The sequence below is a fragment of the Myzus persicae genome, unplaced genomic scaffold (assembly GCF_001856785.1).
Source record: "Myzus persicae strain clone G006 unplaced genomic scaffold, MPER_G0061.0, whole genome shotgun sequence".
Classification (NCBI taxonomy): domain Eukaryota; kingdom Metazoa; phylum Arthropoda; class Insecta; order Hemiptera; family Aphididae; genus Myzus; species Myzus persicae.
Genome location: NW_019103697.1, coordinates 452176 through 479253, shown reverse-complemented (window position 1 = coordinate 479253; position 27078 = coordinate 452176). Strand labels below are relative to the sequence as shown.

Below are 27078 nucleotides of genomic sequence, written 5' to 3'. Positions count from 1 at the left end.
TTTTATATAGGAATGGATAAAATTAGAAAAAATACAAAATCCTGTATGACATTAACGACATTTATGCGGAGGTAATATGTGTGCCAAAAGATTCTGGATAACTATTTATAATCAATGGTAGTACTCCGTTCAAGGAGTTCAGTATAGACAATTAATTCTATACAATATTTTTAATTTTATTTATTGTAGGCAATTCAAAATGTATGCTCTTATAGTCATAGTGGCACCTTTTATTTTTCTTGAAAAAGTCGTAAAAATAAGTAGTAGATAATCATCACACTACTACATGTCTACATATATTATGTACTCATAGAGTCATACAATGTAGCAATATTGTGATTTGTATAATAATTATTGTATAGTTAAAAAAAGAAACAGATAATGATTTATTATAATATAGTAATAGGAGATAGGTACTTCCTAACCTAACTTTCGTGGTATTAAAAAAAAGTACCAGTATAAATATATTCATGTAAACATCTACTTTCGTTTGTAGCTATGTGCTATTCAACACTATTATTTTAATTATTTTACATACAATTATTGAATTATCTGTAATAAAACCTACCAATCAGTATCACTAGTGTCTAGTAGAACATTATATAATTCTGTCAAAATATAGTCCAGGAAAATGTATGATCTATCCACCATTTTAATTTTTGGGAGATTACTGATACACATTTTCATGATTTTGACAAATTTTGTCAAAATTCTAACTTCAGAAGCTCATGAAAAATTACTATGAATTTATATTAACTTTATTGATCAGTATCACAGGTATTACATTAGGTTCAAAATGATGACACTCGGGGCATTCAAATTTTTCATCAACCATTCTCTTTGACTGTAATAACAATAAATTATAATTTAGAAAAATAATAGAGGTACAGTATTTTTTTTCTACTTACACTTATACAGTAGTAACAAAACACATGGGAGCATTTAAGGTGATGTGGTAACACAGGTCTCTCTCGACAAATACTACAGACTGAAACTGGAAACATGAGCGGCTGCCTTTCTTTGAATTCTTCTTTGCGTGGTGCAAAATGCATTACTCTGGATATTTTATGTTTTAAGGACTGATAATTGATCAAAGGCAATGTGAATAACAACAGCTCCTATACATTTCAACATAATTTAAATATTATTAAAATGCAGACAAGTAAAAAATTTGATAACTTGTACAACCTAAATTAAAGATAAAAATATATAAATCAATCAAATTTTTAATAATGACTACTATTTTCAAACCAAAGTTGAAAATTTTAAATATTTTGTTTGAAATATAACAAAATAAACCGATTTGAGATTTTACTTTAAAATGTTTGTTTGAATCATAGTTGATCAATCCATTAAAAATAATTAACTATTAGGTATTATAATTACAAGAACATAAACCTAATATTATCTATTTCTATCACATATAAAAACTATTCCCTGAATTTCTTAATATGTAGCCAACTATTCAGATATTCAGATAAGTTGAAACATATTATATTATGTTATGTCAAATATTATCAAAAAAAACTACTGAAGCAATATTGATCAAGTGCCTTACTAGTAAACACGGCATGTAGTAATTTAAAATGTTTTATGGTTTTAATTTTAAGTTATAACCAATTAAAGTTAAAAATAAATTAGTATTTATAATTTCTTTAATCACGAGTTTTAAAAAATCTTTGTAGAACACAAGACTGAAACTTTTTTAGATTACATTCAAGCATAAAAAATTTAAATACTTTTTTGTGGTAGTCAGATTTGCACAGTAAGACGGAGAAAAAACGGTCTAACGAAAATGTTTCTTTGCTGCTTTGATGATGAAATATATGATTGAGTTCTAGAGAAAAGTTATTAGTTTGATAATAAATAAAAAAAAGTCACCAATAGCATAATATGTATAACTTTTATATTTAAGTCACAAAAAGTAGTTATGTACATATAATAACTGATAACTAGATAGCTGATTTTGGTGAAAAATTTAGATGATTTATTCATGATAACATTTGTTGAAAAAATTTATTTTGCATATGAAAGCATATTTTGGATATTAGAGAATATACATTGCAGCCTGTATTTCACAACTAACAATATGTTGTTTTGTTGTATATAAAAAAATCATACTTGTGAAACTCTAAAGTTGTAATTTGTTATTTCCCTGCAAATTAGGTTTTGCAAAAAATATTTTTTAATACAAAATTATAGAAATTGGTAAATAACTTGATACTTATTAAATTAGAAATTATTTCATTGTGTCGAATTTGACTGAATTTAAATAATTTACCAAAGAAAAGGTGTACAATAATTATTTTTAAGATTAAGCATCTTTTACATGAAGTGCAGGTTAATGGATAGTACACAAAAATACTATACATTTAAAAAGTTTAATGTAAACAACATATACTATTAATTATTATACATGTTTCTTAGTGTAGCAATAATTATAATGTACAAATTTTTAAACTATTTGAAGTAAAATAAAAAGCATATTTTCAGCATATTTTTACATTTTAATGATTATTCAGAAGATATTTTGAGGGTTTTTAGAGCATATTAGAATCATATACTAAATTTTGAAGAACCTAAAACTTCACTTTTTACTAATAAGTAATGTTATAAGATATTGAATTGAAATATCAATATTGTTCTGCATCACTAAATATTATAATAAATATACATATTAAAGTATTATTATAATTTTATAAATTATAATGTAGACTACAGGCAATGTGATACATACTGAAAAACCATGCCATAGAAGCTCTCTCGTCATATGAGTATATTCAATATTTCTTTTGCGGGTTGGCTCTTGTGAAAGACTTAAAAACCTTTGAGTCAATGTCGGGTACTTGCCTTGTTGCAAGAATAACAGAAAATTCAAGAAAGAACCCACTTTCAAAACATCAACAATTAATTGTAGGTTAGAAATCTATCTGAAATTTACAATCATTAGATATTTTAACAGTTAAATTATATATGATATATGATTTACATTGTTTATATAATTGTTTGAAGGACTTTCTACTTTTGATTGTATATACTCTGCTCCGACTGTAAACAATTGATACAGAACTAACTTTGTGTCAGTCAGCTGGTCTGGTTTGAATCTAATTCCAAGCATTTGTTGACCAAATGTTGCTTTTGATTTTGTGACAGAATACTAAAAATAGATTTTTATGTAATACATGCATTTAATAAATTAATCAAATTAAATATTTCCCACTCACGTATGTCATTAAGAATTGTAATATAACATTTATTTCCAACTCGCAATTGTTTAAAATCCATGACTGAAAAAAAAATTAATTAAAATTTAACATCAAACAAACATAAGCAAAAAAGGGTTTTTACTTTTTATAAAATATAAAATTCTGATATTATTATACTTTAATTTTTAACTATAGGTAGGTACCTAATTAACTATTTTATTAAAATATGGTTTTTTTACGTTTGATAAAACATTGTCAATAAGTTTCTAGTAAAAAAATGTAGGTACTGACCGGTAAGTACTTAAAAACCTTTAAAGTCTGGCCAATGAATATTTTGGAAATGTGATCATCAAGTACAAGAGCATCTAGCTAAAAAAAAAACAAAAGTAAATTATTGAATTTAAACACAGACATGCAGCCATGCAGGTTCATTTGTCTAAGTGTTTGAAAAAAAAATATTAATTCAAACATTGAGCACAGTTGTTGAACGAGTACAATTTAGTAACTTGATTTATCCAAGTGATTTTGTAACATCACATAAACCGACAGTATGCAATATAACTGTACGTTGTAATAGTTAATTATTTTTTCAAACTTACCAGAGTCACCCGAGGTACCATCATGATAGCTTTGACTAATTGTGGACCACAATCAATATATGGCAGGACACAATCAAAACCTAAAGACACCACATGATTTAAAAGTTAATAAAATATATACCATAACTATTTTGAATAACACCCAATTGTATAATATTCTGATATCTGATTCGTAGCTAACGAATGCAAGTCTTCAAACACCCTAAACAATTTAAAGTATTTGACAAGTCACCATTTATTTATGATAAATTATAACAATCAAATAACAATGATAAATCAATATTTATAATCACCATGTACAGACCAAAATTTAAGATATTTAACTATGGTTGTATACTTATATAATATAGTGTAATATGTGAGTGGTTAAGAATTTAAGATCACGGGCTGGATTAGTATTAGATTGGTAATTACTGTTTAACAATAAATCGTTAACACAAATTAGTCATAAGTGAGGATAAAAATTAATTATAATCATATAAGTATTATTCATAAATCAAATATCTAATATCTATGCTCTAGAGACAATATTATATTATAAATCATTTAAATATATCATAGATATTATCATGACATCAAAACTTACTTATTGCTAATTAATTAATTCTTAAGCATCTATAAAATATACACTATACACTATGGTAGTTCACGAACAATATAAATCATAATTACGATCCATAGCATAATGAATAATTTATAACACTTATGTTCAATTATTTGGTAATTACAATAATATTGTTAAATCTACACACATTGTAATCACAGAAATGAGCTATTTGATTATTTCTATTCTGTGGATATAATATCACGATTAAAGATAGTACTATCTAGTACTATCTTTAATCTTGATACGACCAGAAACCAGAGTAACCGGCCTGCAGCGGTATTCTGTAACCGCTGCTGGTGGCTAGTATACCATACCCAACCAATGTTTATAGAATCCATCGTTTTTTGTTCCAAGAGCAACTGGATGTAGTTGTACCTCCGTAGAAGTTAACTGGTATCATACAATTTTGAACCGCTTTAAAAATGTGTATAGCCGTAATGCTGTAAAGCCTATAAACATTTGTGAACTGTTCAATCAAACGCGGTGACTGAGTACTGAGTGTTTACACTGAGTCGCGGACGCCGAGACGCTTTATGCCATTGGTCCTAGATTTTAATAGTAATTTTGTAGTAACTATATCTATACTGTATGTAATAACCTAAACCGAATCCGCCATTACGAGATTCTTACACTAGCGGCTTTCACGTTTGGCACCCGTTCTCGGATTCCCGCCATAGTTCATCTTGCTGTTGGCTGTGAGTAAGTTGTGTTTGCTCTTTTGATTTACTTGCGACCCGCGAGAGTTTCGTTTTACTACCAGTCCGAGTTCTGCCGTAGCTGTTGTTTTTTGTCTCCGTCATCTGCTCTCATTACCTCCGGGTCCCGAAAACCACGAGGACGCTTGCCGCGCTGAATACCTACGCTCATCGTGACGCCGTGTGCGAACATCTGAATAGAATCTCAAGCGGCTTGTACACAAGACATACGGTGCGAACATGGCGGCCACCATTGCTGGAGTGTTTCACCCTGAATTACAAAATCTCATCAAAGAGTCCAAAGTCCTATTGGTGGGCGCGGGTGGTATTGGCTGCGAGGTTCTCAAAAACCTCGTGTTGACTGGATTTGGCGAACTGGAGGTGATCGATCTGGATACCATCGAAGTGAGTAATTTGAACCGTCAGTTCCTGTTCTCCAAGGAGTCGGTGGGCAAAGCTAAATCACATGTCGCTAAAGATAGCGTACTTAAATTCAACCCTAACGTCAACATTACGTCGCACTTGGGCGACATTATGGACACTAAGTATGGCGTGGCGTTCTTCAATAAATTCCAATTGGTCATAAACGCTTTAGATAACAAGAAGGCGCGTAGCCATGTGAATCGTATGTGTCTCTCATGTCAAATCCCTCTAATTGAATCCGGTACGATGGGCTACAACGGTCAAGTAGAGTTCATTAAAAAAGGAGTTAGTATGTGTTATGAATGTAATCCGAGATCTGAACCCAAGACTTATCCTATGTGCACAATCAGAAACACGCCCAAAGAGCCTATTCACTGCATCGTATGGGCGAAGTTCTTATTTAGTCAATTGTTTGGTGAATCCGATGAGGATGTCTCCATGGAAGAGGCTGATCAAGATGGTTCCGAAAAATTATCTGCCCATAATTGGGCAGTTAGAAACAAGTTCGATCCAAAGAAATTATTCAAAAAAATATTTTTTGACGACATCAACTATTTGTTGAAAATGCCAGACTTGTATGCTGAAAAGAAAATAAAACCTGTTCTTTTAGACGAATCGCTCTTAGATCAAGAACATGTTGAGTATAGTCATGTACTCGACAGTGATATGTTAACCCTACAACAATGTGTTTCGATGTTTATAGATAGTGTTACTGATATTAAAGAAAAATGGGAAAAATCCGAGAATTTGAGCTTAATATGGGACAAGGATGAAGATTCGTTTATGAACTTTGTTGTGTCTTGCAGTAATATACGATCAGCGATATTCAATATTCCTTTTAAAACTCATTTTGATATCAAGTCGATGGCAGGCAACATTATTCCTGCCATTGCCACCGCAAACGCAATCATTGCTGGACAAATCGTTATCCATGCCTTAAGAATCCTTCGAGGAAATTATGAACGCTGCCAGAGTGTTTTCCTAAGAAATATGCCTAACCATAAAGGGGGAGTACTAGTAAAAGACAACCAACTACAACCACCTAACCCTAAATGTGCGGTGTGTTCCTCGGAAGGAGAAATTATATTGATGACTGACGTGGACAATTTTACTGTAAGACAGTTGGAAGACCTTGTATTGATGAAAAAACTGAATATGGTTGCACCTGATGTGACAATATTCGATAGAGTTATAATATCCAGCGATGAAGAAGATGACGTAGACTTGTACCATAAATCGTTAGCAGAAGTGGGTTTGATTGACGGATCCAGCTTTGTGGCAGATGATGTATTCCAAAATTTTAGTATAAAAATAAGGATATATCACGAAGAAAAGTCTGATGAAGAACAGCCGGATTTCCAAGTGTTCAGCACTATGAATGATTTGCTTACTGCTAATGAAATTAAAAAAGAGGAAGAATCTGAAAATGACGAGGATGATTGTGTGATGCAGAAGGATGTAAGTTCTGTTGGAAAAAGTGAATGTGACAACAATGAAGATACAGGAGATTCTAATCATGTATTGGTTAGCGAAGAAAACATCAGCAACGAAGAAGAAGGTGAAGAAGAACTGGCTTACGAAGGTGAAGAAGAAATGGCTTCCGAAGAAGGTGGAGAAGAAATGGCTTGTGAAGAAGAAATTGCTTACGAAGAAGGTGCAGTAGAAATTGATCATGAAGAAGTCAGCGATGACGAAATTAGCAATGAAGAGATATTAGCAATCAAAAGAAAAGCTGATGATGCGGTTGAAGACAGTGATCCTAAGAAAAGCCGTACGGACTAAAATACTTTTAAGTGATTTCTATTAACAGTCAATTTGAACTGATGTATCTTAATATACATATTCAAACATGAAACAATAATGTTGATTTACCTATTTTGATGTTCCTCTTTAGTACTACTGTTACTTAGTAAATTTCATATTCTAATAATCAGACTAGGTACATCAAAATTTGTATTTTCATGATAGTGTGTATTAACTGCTAATTATTATTTTTTGCTAACCGACTTATAAAGAAGAAATTAATTCATGTATCAATATTTTTTATTTATACGTGTATAGGTTTAAGGTTTTAGCTTGTATGAAATTTTATTTGTATTGTCTTTGAGATAAAATTAAAACTAACTCCCTGGTTAAATTGCTTAAATGATTTTTAAGAACTGACTTCACTTTTTATTTGCAAAATCTTTTTTATTAATTTTATTGAACTATTAGGTAATGACTAACAGTTGAATTAATGCTTTGACCTCGTACAATTAATATATGATTATTGTACTTTTGTAGATGTATTCACATACTTGGTGTTTTGTATTGAGGTAATAGTTGTCTACCTCCAACATTATAATATTTCGTAAATTTACCTTTTAAAGCACGAAATATGATGTTTTTTATTTTTGAATATAATCACTCTTAATTTATGTTGTAATAAGAGTTATTTTACAACACCAAAACCATTGTTACCAATATATATGTATAAATAAGCTAACCTAACTAAGATACATCAAAGCTAAGTGTTACTACTTAGTTGTCGTAATATAAAAGAAGTTTATTCAATAACTCCCAGTTGGAATTTTTTGAATTTGTTACGTGTGGTTTAATTTGTTTTGATTTTGGTTCAGGCTACTAACAACAATACATTAAAATAGAAGCTTTAATCATAAAGCATTAGGTTAAGTCTACAACTAATTCTACCTGAATTAATGGAATAAGTTATTTTGTTGTATTATTAGAAGATTTGATTGTGAATCAGTCTAAATCTAACTTTTTTTTTTATTGTATAATATTGATAAAATATGATGAAACTTTGCAGTTTGCTCAAATACCCTATAGGCAGCTGCTTAATGCAGAGAATGTACACGACACAGTAGACAAGAATATTTTAAAAATAAAAATGATTTCTCAAATTTAAAAAGTAATAATTCATGCTGTGTACTATTTATGTATCTACAATGTCAGTCGTTATGTATTTCACGGTTTTTTTTGCATTTATTTGTCTATTCATAAAATAAGTAACTCAATTTAAGTATAATTTTTAAAAACATGGTTATAAAACTCATTTTATAATGACATTCCAAGTATACTCTACACTTTTTGAGGAGATGCCAAAAATATTTATTTTTGAAAGCTATGTTATGTACTTATAATACCTTGCCTATATGTAATTAAGTTGTTATTCGTTTTTTGTTTGACAATAAACATAACTCATAAGAAAAATTGAACAATGTATCAATTGTTACCCTAATTCTAACAGCTCCAAGATTCATTCTTAAGGTTCTCAAAAAAATCAGTACATTATTCCACATTTCCTTAGAGTAGGAAATTAATCATACAATGAACAATCACACAATATTGGTCATTAAAACGGATTTTTATGATCTAATATAAAAAAAATGTACAAGTAAACCTTGGACTTAATACATTTTAAAACATAAAAATTATTTTAATATGAACCACTGTGATATACTTAACAGATAACTTTTGTAAGTGACCTAACCTTTATCTATTTTCTTTAAGAGGACACTACCCATGTATTTGTTGTCTCCGCCTTACACATACATTCGACATGCCAAATTTCCATTCTCTTGTTCAATAGTATGCTGTTAGTTGTGACATTATAATCAATGAGCCCACTGTCAAACATTTAGGTGACAGGTAAGAACTAAGAACATTATCTGTGATTAAGCGTCAGCTTTATTCAATTTTTTAATTTGTAATATTTCACATACCCATATTTTGCTTGAAAAATATAGGATTAAACCAAATATTGTATGTAAGGCAGTGCTCTACATTTTTCTGAAGCGGAATGGATTTTTTTTCAAATCTACAAAATGTTAGTGGTTTCTTTCTAAAATGCTGACTCTTTTTGACATTAGTTGTACTTACTGAACCAAATTGAAAAATACTAAATATTTAGTTCGGTGGTTGTACTATTCTTATGGAACTAACCTCAGACTTTTTATCCATCTTGAAATTTTCATCTTTGGTACTCATCTGAACATAGTATGTAGTGTGTGTGTTTTAATGATGTAGAACTTGCAGTGAATGAACAATTAAAGATAAAGTTCTGTAACTGAAACTCTAAGCTGCGCTTCCTCTAGCCAGGGTATTTTAATAAGACTCCAAGCTACAAAGTCCATTCTCCAGTTAATAATTAATATAGCTAAAATTGACTATTATTTGAATGGCTAAAAAGTAAATTAATTTTTATAATCTGCATTTTGTATCTACTTAACACATTCTTATTAATGGGCTATCAAACAACTTTCTGAGAGAAAGAGCACTAAAAATTAAGTTTCCAGAACTAATTTTTTCAAAAACAATAGCATTAACTTGCTGTTAAAATAATCAGTCGGTAGAGAAATAACATCACAGATTACAACAAATTATTATAGACCAATACGTACAATGACGTACCTACCAAAAAAACTTAGATTAAGGAAGTCAAGAATGTGGCGTGGTGGTCGTCGCAAGTTGTGCATTGGTTTTGAAACTTGTTTTTATTACAAAACAAAGGCACCTTTGAAATGGCAGCAAACTCTTAGTTGTTATAAATCTATTATAATTAGATGATATATTGCATCATTACCTATAACATGAGAAATCATTCTCCAGAATTTGACAGAAAATATTTTTTGATTTGTATTGAAAGCTTGCCATTCAAATGGAATATTTTTACAGAACTCTACTCAAAATATGGACACGAACCATAGCAAAGGGATAGTATTTGATTTTTTAAGGAGATGCCACATCTGAGCACTAAAGGAGTAGAATGGGAAAGGGGTAAAGCCCCCCATACCTATTTCTTAGTTACCCTTTTAGAATATGTGTTGAGTATGCAGAACGCCTGAAACATTATGGGGCATAGGCTCCCTCAAGTATAAATTCACCACGTTACGCCCTTTCTCGCCTATACCCTGTCTTACAAACGTTCATGGCAACATTTTAAGTTTAAAATAATCCATTTTATTCTGCTTTTAAAATTAGAGTTAATTTGTCTATTATAAACCTAATAAAATGATTATAATTGACTTTATAAAATTTAAAGAAAACATATTGCTACTGTCCAGGGCATCTCTTATATTGGTATTTTGATTTCAAAGCAGGTCATGAGCGTTTCAGAACTATACATTTTTTGTAAAAGTATCACAAGTGGTGTCATAATTTTATAACATACATTTATGAGATCGGAAATTAAATCTACTGATAGGTTTTTTTCTCGACTAAAGCATCAATTAAGTATAGTACTGGGCAGTGTACTGGTACTATTTAATAATCTAGGATAGAACAAATGAGACAGAGCAGTTGTACTGAGGTATTATAGTGTTTTAAAAATTAATTTTGTCTTTCCGCAACACCTTCAATAACAAAATCAATACTAAATTATGTAGGTATATATATTATACTTATTTGCATATTATTTATTTTTCTATGTATGTATCATACATATATAAATACACTCACAGGCATCAATACATATAACATGCCTATATGTATGATGTACTGAGATGTACACAGACTCCCATATGTATATAAATGTATATATATATTTAAATTTTCTTTTACACATTTAAGAGCTATGAACTAACACAATTTCTCAAATTTTCATAACTAAATTGTATGGAATTTTACATCAGTATATTTTAATACTAAATAAATGACATTACGGCATTTGATACCTATATTGTATCTGGATGATTATACAAATATAAGAATTTTTATGAATTTTTATGATTAAAATTATTAATTTCTAGTATGTAAATAATATTAGATGATATATTAAACAACAAAAACTGCAAAATCAATAATTTATTTTAGGATATAGATAGTCCATGTAAGTATAATATAAAATATAAATAATACATTAATACATACCACAGAAAAAAAAATGTAGAGAGACAAGAACATAATTTTAATTGTATACAATTTGAATGGTTTTCATATAATATCAAAAAAGAAACACTACATAATATGTAATATACATATATATTTATATATGAGTGTATCTATGTACATAAATATATAAATATATACATAAAAAAAAAACAACCAATTGAAATAAAAATCAAAGTTAGTATTAATAGTCTTGCATGTCATACAATTTGTATAATTAAATGATAAAAAAAGAAGAAAACAACATATTATTACTGTATATGTTTAACTAGCCACAAAACTATATAATCGTATCTATGCAAGTTTTATATATATATATATATATATATATGTATATATATTATGAATATACAATATTATTGTTAAATACTTTACACTTTTACACAGTTATACAGAGCTTCTAATAAAATAATTGTTCTCTATTATAACAACATTGAGCTCTAACTAATATTGTATCTATGCAACAGCTGCATCAGTATATTGTTAAATATTATTTAAAATTTTTTTGTTTAAGCATAAAAAAAAAACATTTACGTACTTGGTTATATAATATTCAGTATTCATGTATGAACAAGTATGGTCGTTGGCAATAAACGCGATGGGTTTATTATTATCATATTATACATATAAATAAATTACGTTACAATAACATAATACGCCAAAAGCGCAATATTTTTGTGGAACATCTTGCCAAACAATTTTGGGTTGCTATATTATGAAATATATACTAATTGATGTTAAAACGAAATTACAGGCTTCTATGTCTTATATGCATTGGTTTTTATTAATTGGGAATACGTGCCAATAACATGAATTGCCTGTGATAGTAACTAATTTGTACATAATTTTGAATAGTCATTACATTTGATTTTTATTAATTAACAATTCCAAATTAATGACTAAAATTAAATATATATTTTAATTTAAAAAGCGTGTTTTCTTTCCAATACTCGTATAGTCTTGAGAAAAGAGAGGAACCCTTGAGTATGACAAAAAAAAAATCAGTTTGGATTAACTTAAAATATACACGTCAAATAGAAAAAAATGTATATATATTATAAGTATAATATATAATAAACTAAATTAAAACATTTATACATTGGAATGAACGTTTTATTTTTGACAAATTTTTTCCATTTATTATTAATAGATTGCAACTATTATGAACAATAAAACAATATTGTTTTCACAAATAATAAACATTGAACCCATTAAAAAATATTAAAATAAAAAGATATGAAAGGACAGTATATTACAAAAGGTTTCTGTTTTACGTCAATTAATATATTATAATCATTGAATTTAAATTATTGCTAACTCAATATAAAATAGAAGCAATTTTGTTAAGAATAATTATATTTGTATGGGTTTTTTTCAAGGTACACATTATTCTTATATAATAATATACTAACACTATTGATTATCTGAATAAATAATAATATGAATGATTTTTTTTATAAGAATTTTGGAAATCATCATCATATATACTAATATTTAAGTTGTCTACAAAAAGAAGTAACAGGAACGTTGGGTATGCAAAAATAAAACAAAATTATCAATGCAATAGAAGTTTTTAAAAACCTGCAATTTTTTATGTTATACAAATCGTCTGTAGTTTATGAATGAACTACTCTAGATTTGTATTAATATGTTTTAGGATTGAATAAAAGCTTTAGACCTACCCTTTCGTAGAAAGCACATCACTTACAAACATAAAAAATACACTACAAAACCATAAGAATTTGCACTATATTTACACGAGTTTATTTTAGTATATATTAATACACATTTAATTGTTTATACAATTATCTTTGGACTTAAAAATAACACAAAAGGCAAGTAATTGGGAACTAAATCAAAATTTGAATTTCATTTTTAAAAGGCTACACGTTTGACGAGATCCTCTGAGAAAAAAAAACAAATACCTTACCATAAAAAACGGAAAAAACAACAACATAATAATATTTGATTAAAATAAGACTGATTATTAGTTCCAATAATTTTGTTTTAAGTTTGTAACAAAAAGAAAAAAAAATGGTTGTTAGTATCATTGAAAATGAGCTTAAAAATGTTTTAAAATTGCGTAATTCATCCATTTCATAAGGCGAGTTTAGGTATCAACAAATTTACCTAATAACAAAGTTGACAACCTTAGACTGTACTTTTTTTTTAAAACTAAATACATAAGACAATACAGATATGATGAATTTGTAATAAGTTTTTTTTCGGTGTACATATATATTACCTTAATATGTTTGTGAGTGGTTTGATTGCCAAGGCATTTTTTGGTCGCACTGTAAACAACAAAAAATAACAATATTTATAACTAACATACTAAAGCATTAAAGGCCAAGGTCCTTCGATTTAGCAGTTTAGCTTCAATAGGTTAAAAATTATAAATTAACAAATGTATTTAACGTTTGCTGTAATCAAACATCACCTCATACATTTAATTAAAAATACCAAAAATAAAAAAACAATGTAGGTTGGTAATAGTTGATAGTTATTATTATCTATTACAAGAACATAAAGCCTAATTAGGTTTATTTATTCTTCAGTCACATTTCATGGTAAATTTATTTACCAATCCCACATTAATAATACAATTTATAATCATTCTAGAAAAGAATAAAATTCACTATAATCTACTTGAAAGTTATGATAATAAAAATTGACCATTTATATGTCAATACTCAAATTAATTAAGATGGAAATTAAGGGGGGAGGGTAGGATAAAATTGTTTTCAGAATTTTTATCACAGCAATATATTAGCCAGTTGAAAATAATGCTGCTGTAAATATTTCTACAAGATATATTCAAAAGCTGTATTTTAATGTTATTCAGATAATAATAATTTAAATTAGAATTAACCAACTATATGACTGAAAATTTTGATATTTTAAAAACAATGAACAAAAATGTCAATTGCACATAACAGTACATTTTATTTTCGATACAAACTATTTCATTTTAATCAATGAAAAAATTACTCAGGTCAACAATATTGTACTAAATAAGTATTATTTATAGCTACATTAATTTTAATTTTAAAATAATAAGTAATACATTTCATTGAAAAGAAGGTTAAAATAATTAAATTGGCAATGCACTATTGCCAATATTTCATTGAACAACGTCAAATTACTTTTGTTACTATGCTTGACTCAACTTTACTACTGTGCAATCAATATACATCTTTAATAACAATAATAAAGAAATTAAAGAGAAGAAGAAAATAATAAAATAAACAAAATTAGAGAATATTTTTGATTTAGCAATACATTTTAATTTATGCTAATTGCTAAAATAAAAAATAAAGTATAAAAAGACAAAATATGATAGGTACGAACAATAAATAATTTGATGGAATTTCAATTGAATACAAATTTAAATAACTCACAATAAGGTGTAAAAAAAGTTTTAAAACAATAAACTTTAATATTAATTGTTAAGGTTAATAATGATTTTTGACAACCCAATTAAAATTAATTCATAGAAACTAATCTTAAATCTACATAATATTATATACATAATTTTCTTTTACCTTTTAAACTATTTCATTTGAAGGTTGCCTGGAAGTAGTAGATGAAGAAGGGTGATTTGGACTGTCTGGATTAATATTCTCTGGAGTAGATGGACCACCACTAGCTGCAGACGCTTCATTTCCGCTTCCTACAGAATCTTTTAAATGCTTGGGTATTAAAGCAGACTTCAAAGACCCAGCTGCACTCAATTCTGAAGAAAACATTTAATAGTTCAGTTTGACAATTAAGTTAAGTTAAAAATAGTATTATTAAAACTTTATTTAAGAGCATGCCATAGCTGCATCATTCATATTATGTTATTTTACAAACATAAAATATATCAGGAAATATTTTGCATTATTAGCTTCAATATTTAAGTGAATTTACCGATTATTTAACTTAAAGGTAAAAACATTTTAAGTGTTTCTAAGTTAGTTTTTTACAATATTTTAATTTTTAAGTCATCAGCATTTTTTAATTGTAATATTTTACATACCTACTCAAAACTTAAACATTTAAATATTGTTGAGAACAATAATTTAAACACTAATAATGTTTTTAAATTTGAGTTTGATTATAAGTCAATTTACTCTAAGACAGTTAACAATATAAAATTAGTTCAGCAGAAAATTCGTAAATTATTTTTAAATATGACATTTTTGTAAGATGGATATAACACACACAAATGTGTAATCTTCTTAACAAGATCTTAAAATAATTTTTGATTTTAACAGATATTTCAGTAAACTACATACCTAGTTGCGTAAAATTGAATAGTGGAGGTAATGATCGTCCATTTGGTAATCTATGGAGCGGATCTCTTAGCTCATCGAAAAATGCATGAGCACAAGCTTGTAGTGGAGACACCCTAAGTGATGGAGTGTATTCAAGTAACACTGACACCAATTCTACAGCTTCTGCTGGTGTCCGCATACGGAAAACCTTTACAAATGACGCCTTAAGGTTAACACATAGAATATATGCTTCAAACACACACTTTTTATAGTTAAAATATTAAAAGAACAACGACATAAATTAAATAAATATAAAAATTCAAAAGACATGTTAGAGTTCTAATTTTCTTTAAGTTCTACAGTAAACTTTCAAATATAGCAGTAATAACCACAAGTCGAATACCACTTTTACGAGCAAATACTTCATTTGTTTTACACTTATCAAAAGAATAATATTTAATTAATTATTATTACATAAAACTGAAATTATCTTCATAAAACATTATAAATTATTAACTAAATAATCAGTCTTGTAACCTCTGTATGCAAATTGTTAAGACTCTTTTAATATAAAGAGTATGTCAAAAGGTTATAATAATTGAACAAGAAAAACCGGTTAGATATTCAAACTGTCTCTTAGTCATTTTTTGACTTACTCTAATTTTTTGATGGACATTGCTGTTTTTTGGGAACGACATGCGTTGCAGCATAAACTGCAAGGTACAATATGTACGTTAAAAATACGAAGTATAGATATTTCTCCTCTAACATGTCTTACTAAAATAATATTAGTAAAAAAATAAACATAAACCAAAAAAAAAGTGAAAAATTAGTTTTATTATTTTATAGATAAAGAAATTGAAACATCCTGTAAATTGAATTTGCTCAAACACTATTTAATATTCAACCTTTAATGATCTAGATTTTTATTTAAGAGGACACAACACCCACGTGTATTCTCTCTGTCACATAAACATACAATTAACAAATTTTACCTTAATAAAAATCCATTTTACTGTTATTTTTAAAAATAGAATAAATTCAACCACGATAAAATTTGAAGGTAAGGATATTATCTAGGGCAGGAATGGCAAATCCATAGCACACAAACATTTTTGATGGTTCGCAAAATATTCAAATATTTATATTATCCATATTATTTTTATTTTTAATATTAAATAACATCACAAAGTATGTATTAATATCTACAGATAAAATTGAATTATCGTTATTGAACAATAAATAGCCATATTATGCTGATAATATGTACCTTTTTTCATAATTTAATGGCAAGCTCGAAAAAAAAAGGTAATTTTTGGCACATTGCGTTAAAACAATTTGCTACCCCTGATCCATGGCATTTCTGAGGGTTTTATTTAAATAATTATTTTTAAGTAAGTGATGATCAAAAATTATTTGTCATAACTTGCTTCATTGTTGTACCCCCATATGTTGTCTCCATCCTACACACGTACAATATAGCAAATTTCCATTCACCAGTTTCAATATTATGCTATTAGTTTTGATATACGAGTGAATTGACCAATTATAAACAGGTAATATTATATCTAGAGCCTCATTTAGACTTTTATTGATATTATTTTTATGTGAGTTATGACTTTTTTGAAACTACATTTTAAAATAATCATAACTTACATCAAAATTAGAATATCAATAAAAGGCTATGTGAGGCCCTATAGAATCTAACCTTTAAATTTTATAAAAGGTCAATTCACTCTTATATCAAAATAAGCAGCACAATATTGAATCTGGTGAACAAAAATTTGCAATGTTGTATGTGTGTAAGACGGAAACAACACATGAGGATACGACATCCTCTTAGAAAAAATATCAATAAGCCTCAGATGCCCTAGTTGATAATCTTACCTTTAAATTTTATAACAGGTCCATTCACTCTAATTTTTGAATTTGCTGAGTAAAATGTATTATTGTGAACGTAAAATTTACCATGTTGTATGTTTGTAAGATGGAACCACACATGCAGGTGTATCATCACATTAATATGTTATCCTTACTAGTGACATGTAATTATCCATCAAACATTTCTATGTTTATACTAACTTTAATACTTGCTATAGTAATTTGTAACATCTTGATAAATTGATTGAAGATTTAACTTACTTAAATTATAATTTTGAAATGTTTATAGTTTAAGTTCAGAGATACATTTTAACCTACCTATGAGCAAACTCTGGAAGTATGTATAATTTCTTTAAGCTTTCACAAATTAGTTAAATTCAATGAAGATCCAATTCAAACAATGACCTACCTTTGACCAAGGGTGAGATTTGATCTGTGGGAATTTGAATTCTGTATAGTTGGGATTCATTTCTCTAATCTGTTCTCTTGTTGGTGTGCCAAGGACTTTTATAATTTCCACTAATTGATCAACACCAGAGTCTCCTGGGAATATTGGCTGACCTAACATAAGTTCTGCTAATACACATCCGGCACTCCATACATCTAAAAATTCAATATTTCATTAAACAATTAAATTAAACAATTAAACTTATAATTTTAAAGTAAAAATTTGTATAATACTAAATTATTAAGTACATATAAAAACCAAAACATTATAAAAATTGGGTTAAAATTTATATAAAAAAAAAAACAATTACAAGTGAATAGTTGTCAAGATGTCATTGTAATGGTATGTTAAATTACTAACATTTTAATTCAATGATAAACCATTGGATACGAAAAACGATTCTGAGGGAAGATCGTGTCATCCTAGCATACTTGTAAAATGTATTCAAATTTATTGATAAAAAAATTAATAAAAATAAAAATATCTCATGGCTATAAATAGTATAACTTTCTGGAAAACAATTTTTTTTTTTTAGTGAAGATGAGGAAACTTCTATTAACATTTTTAATGTTAGCAATGAAAATAAAAACTTTTATGAATTTCTAGCTGAAAAATAACTCACGCAATTTGATAAAATTCTCATTGCCATAAATAGCTCAGAGTCAAAGAAGTTTGACAATTTTGAAAATGTTATCAAGTATAGAAAATGGTCATTTTAAAATTTGGAAAAGATGTTGATTGTCTACAGTTATTAATTTTTAAATTACAACAAATTATCAAAAATTGATGTATGGAAATTTGTTTATTTACAAGTAAGAATCCAATATCGTAAAAAATTTAAATCTAAAAGCCAATAAAAAATTAATGTTTTTTTTTTTTTGTTTAACATAGATGTGTGTGGAATCTTATTTTAATATAAGTTATGAAAAGTACTTTTATGAATACCTAACTTAAAAATAATTTGAAAATTTTTGGAATTTTATCAACATTTCAACTTTAAATGCACATAATAAATTCCTGTACCTATGTATCTTTCATATTTTTGAACTGCCATTAAAGAAACTTTCGAGGAAACTTACATTTAATTTTCAAGCATTTTTAATCAGTAAAAGTATTAAAAAAAATTTGAAAAATGTCTCCAAGACTATACCAATATTTTTCAATTTTGACCTCTCAACAGTAAAAATGGAATTCATTTTTCCATCAGAAAGATGCTGATGTCAAAAATCTAAGCATACTACTTAAAAATGTTGATAATGTTGATGACAGACAGGAAAAAAATACAAATACATAAAGCAAATCTCATAATCTAAAACATTATAACAGTTGGTTATTAACTTGGAAACACACTAATTTTTTTCGCTAAATTTTGCTAGTTGAGATAGATTACTTTGTAAAATAAAATAATACTTAAAATTACACTAGAATCTTTAAGGTTTAAAATAAATGCTTTATAAAAGAGGCCCGGTGACAATTTTCAAATTTTCCACAATACTATACAATTTGAAAATTATATTTTAGTTACCACCTTATTATAATATTTTTTCACTAGTCTACTTCTCCTGCCAATACTTATTTTAAGGAGGTTGATACTACCGAGTATTATATCAATAAAAATTACTTCACATGAAAAACTCTCAGACCTTGTAGAATTGTGGGATTTTGATAACTATTTTTATATCAGAGAGAAGAAGACTTCTTAAAGGCCACATTGAACTCAGGTTTTCTATTTTATTTCAAATAATAGTACAAAATAATTTGTAAAAAAACATTAAATTGTTTTAAAAACATATTATTAAGTTTGAGATTAAAATATTGAAAAACAGAGATCACGTTCTGTAGAATAAAAGCCTTAATTAGGTTTATATAAATAATGATCAAATTTGGTTGATTCTACTGGACAGGATCATTATTCCTGAAGTATATGAGGACAAACTGACATTAGCATCGGGCGTCAATAGTAAGAAAACTGTAACAAATAATTAGCTTTCTGAACACCTGCTTTAATTATTGGCATTGGATTATCATATAAAAAAATATTTATGAATAAAAAATAAACTCTAGTTAAGTAAAAAATAATTTAAATACAACAGTTGCCACCATTGATGATAAATAAATCCATAAATTAATTAATGAAATAAAATATAAGTAGTTAAGAAATATTTTGAAATTAATAACAATTAGTCGATAAGTTATTATTTACTGATGATTAATTATACTAGCAATAATTAATACAGGCTATAATGATTATTTTTAAATACTATTTCAATAAATACATTTATTGTAAATATGCTGATTAGTAATTAATATTGGCTCATCTAATTTTATTAAAAGTTAAGAACATCACATTTAATAAAGTTTAAATACACTTTGTTTTCATACATATAAATAAACATTACCAATTTTTGTAGTGTAATCTATAGCACCGAATATCAGTTCAGGTGCTCGATAGTATCTTGAACATATGTAGGATACATTAGGTTCACCCTTGATAAGAGTTTTAGCACTGCCAAAATCGCACAACTTCAATACCCCTGTTTCAGGGTTTAATAACAAATTTTGAGGCTTAATATCACGATGACATATGCCTAATGAGTGAATATAAGCCAAGCTTCGGAATAACTGGTACATGTACAGCTATAAAATAAATTCATTAATACCATTTATTATTACCATTCTTTTTTATCAATAATTTTATAAAATTGTAAAGTAGCAAACCTTTATGTAGTTGATCGGAATTGTTTGCCTTAATTTGCTATAATGACGAGCAACTTTATATACAGTATCTGGTATGTATTCCAAAACTAAATTTAGATAAACTTCATCCTTCTAAAATAATCAAACATTAATTTAAAAAAATAAATAGGCACCTTTAGGTAGTTAAATAATTTTAAATTTACCTTGTCCCCACTTGAATAAAAGAAGAATTTCAATTTCACTATATTACAATGGTCTAGACGTTTCATTATTTGTAATTCACGATTCTAAAATGAAACATATAATTAATAAATATATAAAAAATATACATAACTTTTTATCTTAACACAAAATAAATGAAGTGCAATTTCTTTTTTACAGATAATCATTTAAGTACACGGCATAAATCAAATTGTTTTGTATTAATCCAATGCAGATATTCCTCAAGGAAATCAAATATTTAAAAAACACACGTTAAAAGTATATTAACATTTCACATTTAAAATAAAAGTTAAGTAACAAAATAGAAAAACTTACTTTAAATCTTTTATCTTGAAGGACTTTTTTAATAGCAACCATTTCTCCTGTATCACATAATTTGGCTTGGTATACAACACCAAAACTTCCATTGCCGATAACCATTGTGTCTGTATACGACACCTCCAATGGTCGATCTGGTCCCTGGCAGGGATTTGCCACAACTGTAGTGACTTTACTGCCATCTTTACCTAAAATAGGAAATATGAAGTAAAATTAGTATTTTTACAAAATTAAAAAATAAATACCACCAGGACAATAACTTTTGGGCATCAATATATTTAAAATGGAACATAATAAGTTATATTTAATAGTTTTTTCACCAAGAATTTTAGTAGGTAGGTACATACTACATACTATAAGTTTAATTGACAAAATAAGCATCCAACTGCAAAATCTTTTTCTAAATTATCTTGAAAAATACCAACAGTCATATATGTCTAATAATATTGGAATATTATACCTACCTACTTACTAAAATATTTTTTTTTATCTTATTAAAATAAATTACTAGCTAAAACTAAATTTGTACAAAATAATTTTGACTAATTCATTAAATTACTAGGAACAAGATTATAAAATTCAAATGTTATTATATATTGAATCACTGTTATATTATGTATTATTATTTATAACAATGACTATCATGTTGCCTATCAATCGTGGGCCAATTAATGTTAAACATCTAAATAAGCATCAACAATTATATAATTGAGTACTAAAATTATATTCGAAAAAAAAAAATGTAATGATTTAATAATTTTAGTAAAATTAGGTCCATCAATGCATTTAAATTCAAAACTATTTTTTGTGTAAAATTTTTTTTATCAGACATTTTTGAAATATAAATTAATAATGATGATTAATTACCTACTAAAATGTAGGTAGCTATATAAGCAGTAAACTAAATACCACAACATAACTATTCTAAAAAAGGTCAATAAAACTTCAGATAGTTTTATTTAAATTATAGAAAGTTTTTATTGAGATTACCCATAAAAAAATTATTTTAACACAACTTGGTAGGGTATATGGTGTTATCAGTTAACCAATAATTTGTAAAAATAACTCATAATAAAATTAATCTAAATTTTAAGTTTCTTAAAGTGCTGTATACATATATATATACTTATTTATATATTATGTATTTAAAATGAATTAAGTATGATAATTTATTATTCGTCTGTTTAAAAATTGAATCTTTAATAAAATGAGATCTTAATTCTTATCATAATTAGAAAATATTTTATATACTTTTAAAATGAAATAAGTTCAACAGAACTAATAAAATTATTAAGATAAACTATATAATGAGAAAACATTATACAAAATATAGAATAATTATTCTTAGAACTTAAGACTTATACCTAGTCATTTATTTTCATCGAAAATTATTACATATAAAAATATTCTTTGTTTAATAAAATCATTCCAATGATTTAGAACATGCAAATTTAAAATTGAAAAAGGACAAGTTTAATAGACTAAACATAATATATCAAATATATTAGGTTTTAAGATTTATTTTAAACAAATAATCATTAATTCAAGAATGAATTATAGATTCTATAAAATTCTTAAAAGTAACAGATAACTGAAACGACTACTTTCAGATCATGGACAATTTATTGTAGGCAGTAAGAAAACAGGATAAAAAAAAGTTCAACTAAGTTTAAACTCTATCAAAAAAAAAAACAGTGAAACATTAACTATTCAATTATTTTTAGTTGTAAATCTATAATAAATTGTAAATTATCCATTTTAAAGGATAATATTAAGAAGATAATACCTTGAAGTCTTATACGTTCAGCGTTTGCGACCACAGTTGGATTCCAAATAGGAACCACATCATTTATTGAAGGATCTTCACACGGGAGATGCAAATCCATCACTACTTAGATTACTAACATTTCAAGCCAATGTATTGACATTGAATTGGAAAAAAGGTCTGTCATTTCAAAATTAACTTGGCACAATGAAATCAACTAACCAATATATTTTTAGATTCAATAAAGGTTATTTATTCAAATGAAAATTTAAAACTGATAAATTTAATTCTTTTAATCACTTCATTAAGATACCTAGGTAAGATATAACATTAATACCTGAGTTAAAATCACTTTAATTCTTTGTAATCGACATTTTAATAGCAAATAATATTTTTTATTTCATACTCATAATAAAATGGTAGATATAGAGTACAAATTGCATCTATTCATTACCAATCTAAACTATTTTAAATAATATTGAATACAACTAATTAACTGTACCTATAGGTAACCTAGTTGTAATTAATTAATTCGTGATTTATATAAGTGAGATATGAAGACATACACACAGACATATAAATAACTGGTAAGTATACTCATAGACACATACAAATTATAACTTACCAATATTTGTATAAAACTACCTGACAAAAACCGGATTAGAAAATTGTAGGGACAGCTCAAAAATATTTATACCTACCCTCTAAATATTTTATTTTTATCATTCATCTAACATATATAATATACAGTATATACCTAACTATTCTCCTATAATATACTGTACTATTGTCTTTTACATACCTACTACCTACTCCTAGATTTTCTATCAAAATTGAAAATACCATATTTTAAACAATTTGATAATTTTAGGAGTGTACATCCTTATTTGACTCCAATAAAAATTACATAACATGAAGGAATTTGTTAAATTTGTTTGCATAAGTAAGCACTAGTAAATCATTTTTTTCATGTAAATAAACTTTCAAATGTTGCATAATGAATTGAAGTTGAAATATGAATGCAATTACCAACATTATAATTAGTAACTAGATTAGCAAAGAAAAGTAAATTTTCAAATGAGAACATCTTAGTTTAATTAGCTTATTTAGATGTTTATTAGGTACCAAATATAGTTAAGAATATGCACATTCCTAAATTTATTCCATCATTTACACAAAGGTTGTGATGATGCAAAATTCGAAATTTAAAATTGCATTACATGTAGGTGGTAAATGTTACATATTAGTACCACATGACTAATGAAATAACAGTAGGCCTAGACAAATTTCTTTTTATTGTGATAATAATTAGTATTTTATCTAACATAGTTAGCAGTATGACGTATTTAAGTACATTATTTAGACATTATAATAGTAGATAATTTTAAGGCTATAACTCAATAGAGATCACAATTGATTCCTTGGTTGGAAAAACAAATATTTATTTCTTTGTAAAGAACTATGACCATAGAAAAAACCTGAAAGTATTGTCATATACCTACACAGTTGATTAGCTTACTTAGTTATCACAATAATTATAAGCAATTAGACCTAGAGTGTGATTTTAAGCCAACACCATGCAAGTATCTTGAATTTAATGTATATATTTTAATAAAAAAAACAAGAAATCATTAATCTGAAAATAATTTACCCAAGTGCCTACCTACTTACACCTTACATGACATGAAATTCTGTCGAAAGAATGTAGGTTTATAATATATAAAATGTAAGATAGGTTTATCAAATTACCTTGAAGTTTTCAATAGGTAGGGTCACAGAATAAATGCAGTGGTAATAAATCATAAATAATTAGTAGAATTACTTGTGTGATAGGGATGAAAAGCCGAAATATGACCTAAGTACCTAACAGTAGATTGAGAGATGTATTCCACGATCCAAATAACACAGACAAAATCAATGATATCCCTTGACCACTCCGACAGTGAGAGTTCATACTCTACTGTCATCAGTAGACAGTGTGTTGAGTATAATATTAGGTATAAGTAGTGTGGGTCGGCTTGTCAAGACGACTTGCTATTGTGTTGAGGTAAGTATTACGAAAGTAAAATAAGTTGTAAGGAATTTCTGATGCGCACGATAGTAAGAGTACAAATGTTCGTGGGCTTGAATGTGTGAGCGCGTGCAAGTACGTACTTATGACTTTAATTCCGCCCAGAGGAGGATTCGGAGAAGTCTTATTTCCTTCAGCAAAGGAAGTGGTTCTGGGCCTTCCGCTCATGTCCACCGGCGGGTGGTGTGAAAATCGTCGCCGAGTTCTCTCCCTGGAGAAGCTCTTCTATGAATCGCTGTCGTCGTCGTCGTACTCGTCGTCGTAGCGGACAGCAGTCGTCTTTGGCGTCGTCGACCAAGTGTGCGGCGGGTGGCTGCTCTTCGGTTTTTACATAATTCGTAGGAACTCGCGAGTTCGGCGTAAACACACACACACACACACGGGTGTTAATGGAAAATGTGTGCCGTACAAAACGGAACGAGAAAAGGAAACGTGATTTATTGCTCCGCACTTTTTTTTATTGATAAAAAAAAAAAAGAAGAAATTTTTCTGATACGCCTATCTGGCCTGGTTCGCGGCCCACATACTACGCTAGTATACGCTACTACCTGAGGGTAGTGGTGGCGGCGGCGGCGGCGGCGGCAGAGCAGCACATTGGAAAACGACGACGGACTGTACGCAGTACGCGCACTCACACTCAGACACTGTACACGGTACACACACACACACGAGCGCGCGCACACGCAGACCGCGGCTTGGCGTTAACGGACCGACCAAACTCCTCGACCGCGGGAGATACGGACGGGAATAATATATTATGTATATTGTAATTAGACTTTTTTCCGACAGGAATCTATGCTAAAATTTGAGCGGCCGAAACGGACGGCGCTGGTCGTTGTTGTCGTCGGAGGTAAACGAGCTTTCGCCTCGGGTTGTTCGTAAATCGTGTTCTAATCACGAGTTCGACGCGGCTGTGTCTCCATTTTGGAAACGACGGCGGACGCAGCACCAGACGGCAGACATTGACCCAATCGGAGCGGTTAGGGGGACCCCCCGACCCGCGACCGCGGCCGACATACCGCCGCGGCCCGCGCACGCCATCGCGCAATGTCGAAAACGTGACTGTGACGTCAGTCTATTGCGTAGTAGCGGCGCCGCCGACTCTCGCGCGGCACGTCGACGGCGGGCTCGTTCCGCCGCATTTCCATATTTTACTCCTTTCGTTCCCGACGTCATTACTTATTGGCCGTTGCGCCGCGGACCGTTCGGTCGGGGCCAGTTCCTATCGCAGATTTTTCGACATCAGTCGTGAACACAAATATTTGTGGTAATCATCCGTGAGGAACAAAACAGGTATCGATCTGTTTGTCTCGTAGGAAATATAATCGTCTCGAAACCCGATGGCCACATCGGGCGCGCAGGGTCAGCTGCTCGAACGAGCAGTGTCGAGCACGTCTTGGCAGTCTCGCCGATATCCGACATTCGTGTCTTTCTTGATGTTCGATCGGAGACGACTGGAACGAACGTAACCTTAAAAGTTAAAACCGCCGTTCATGGATAAAAAAAAGAGTGTAGAAAAAGCAGCGCTTGCCGCTGAATTTGGTGTTTTAAGGCCTCCGACGTGATGTCATATCTGTATGCGATATACCTATTATCAGAGCCCTATACTTAGGCATTTTGAGGGCCCGGAATTAATTTTTTAGTTTGTCCCCTCAACATAAATTATAAATTCAATTTTTTCATATTCAATTTATTTTTTTAAGATTATAAATATATACTAAATTTAATGTTGATTGATATAAATAAAATGTATGTATGACTATACAGTAATATATAGGGGCCCCTAATTATGTCGCCCATGCTGCAGCCCCCCTTAAGTAGGGCTCTGGCCTCTACCTATTTTTATAGTATTATACTTGGAATTTTGTTATTATTAACGTTTGCGTGGGTCAGGTTTTGGCTAAAACGATTGACTGCAGTTTATATTCCCCCAAATCGCATTCATTCGCACGATCGTATTAAAATAAATAATAATATATTATATTTAAGTACCTATTT

The 27078-nt window shown here is 28.6% G+C and overlaps 3 protein-coding genes across 7 annotated transcripts; 1 reads left to right on the top strand and 2 right to left on the bottom strand.

Moving 5' to 3' along the window:
- Positions 1 to 459: 459 nt before the first annotated feature.
- On the bottom strand, positions 460 to 4442 carry LOC111035054 (peroxisome biogenesis factor 2). The gene is made up of 8 exons (XM_022316551.1): positions 4392 to 4442; positions 3806 to 3885; positions 3498 to 3575; positions 3225 to 3287; positions 2990 to 3157; positions 2738 to 2926; positions 909 to 1118; positions 460 to 844 (listed from the first exon to the last, which is right to left on the bottom strand). Exons 2-8 carry the CDS (start codon positions 3827 to 3829, stop codon positions 740 to 742), a joined length of 837 nt encoding a protein of 278 aa, XP_022172243.1. The 5' UTR covers positions 3830 to 3885; positions 4392 to 4442; the 3' UTR covers positions 460 to 739.
- Positions 4443 to 4802: 360 nt separating this feature from the next.
- On the top strand, positions 4803 to 7679 carry LOC111035053 (SUMO-activating enzyme subunit 2). Its single transcript, XM_022316550.1, has one exon. The coding sequence runs from the start codon at positions 5348 to 5350 to the stop codon at positions 7310 to 7312; it is 1965 nt and encodes a 654-aa protein (XP_022172242.1). The 5' UTR covers positions 4803 to 5347; the 3' UTR covers positions 7313 to 7679.
- Positions 7680 to 11919: 4240 nt separating this feature from the next.
- Positions 11920 to 26019, bottom strand: LOC111035052 (protein kinase shaggy). Of its 5 annotated transcripts, none has more exons than XR_002604608.1 (10): positions 25164 to 26019; positions 21242 to 21432; positions 20908 to 20991; positions 20726 to 20836; positions 20407 to 20644; positions 17969 to 18162; positions 15700 to 15901; positions 14965 to 15155; positions 13665 to 13713; positions 11920 to 12398 (listed from the first exon to the last, which is right to left on the bottom strand). XR_002604608.1 is itself a non-coding variant. In XM_022316548.1 (9 exons), exons 1-8 carry the CDS (start codon positions 25246 to 25248, stop codon positions 14968 to 14970), a joined length of 1293 nt encoding a protein of 430 aa, XP_022172240.1. In that variant the 5' UTR covers positions 25249 to 26019; the 3' UTR covers positions 13154 to 13713; positions 14965 to 14967. The 5 variants fall into 5 exon arrangements, 2 of the variants coding, with proteins under 2 accessions (XP_022172240.1, XP_022172241.1); XR_002604610.1 differs by having other exon boundaries at positions 15700 to 15886; positions 25164 to 26016; XR_002604609.1 differs by lacking the exon at positions 11920 to 12398 and adding an exon at positions 13152 to 13549.
- Between the last annotated feature and the right edge of the window lie 1059 nt (positions 26020 to 27078).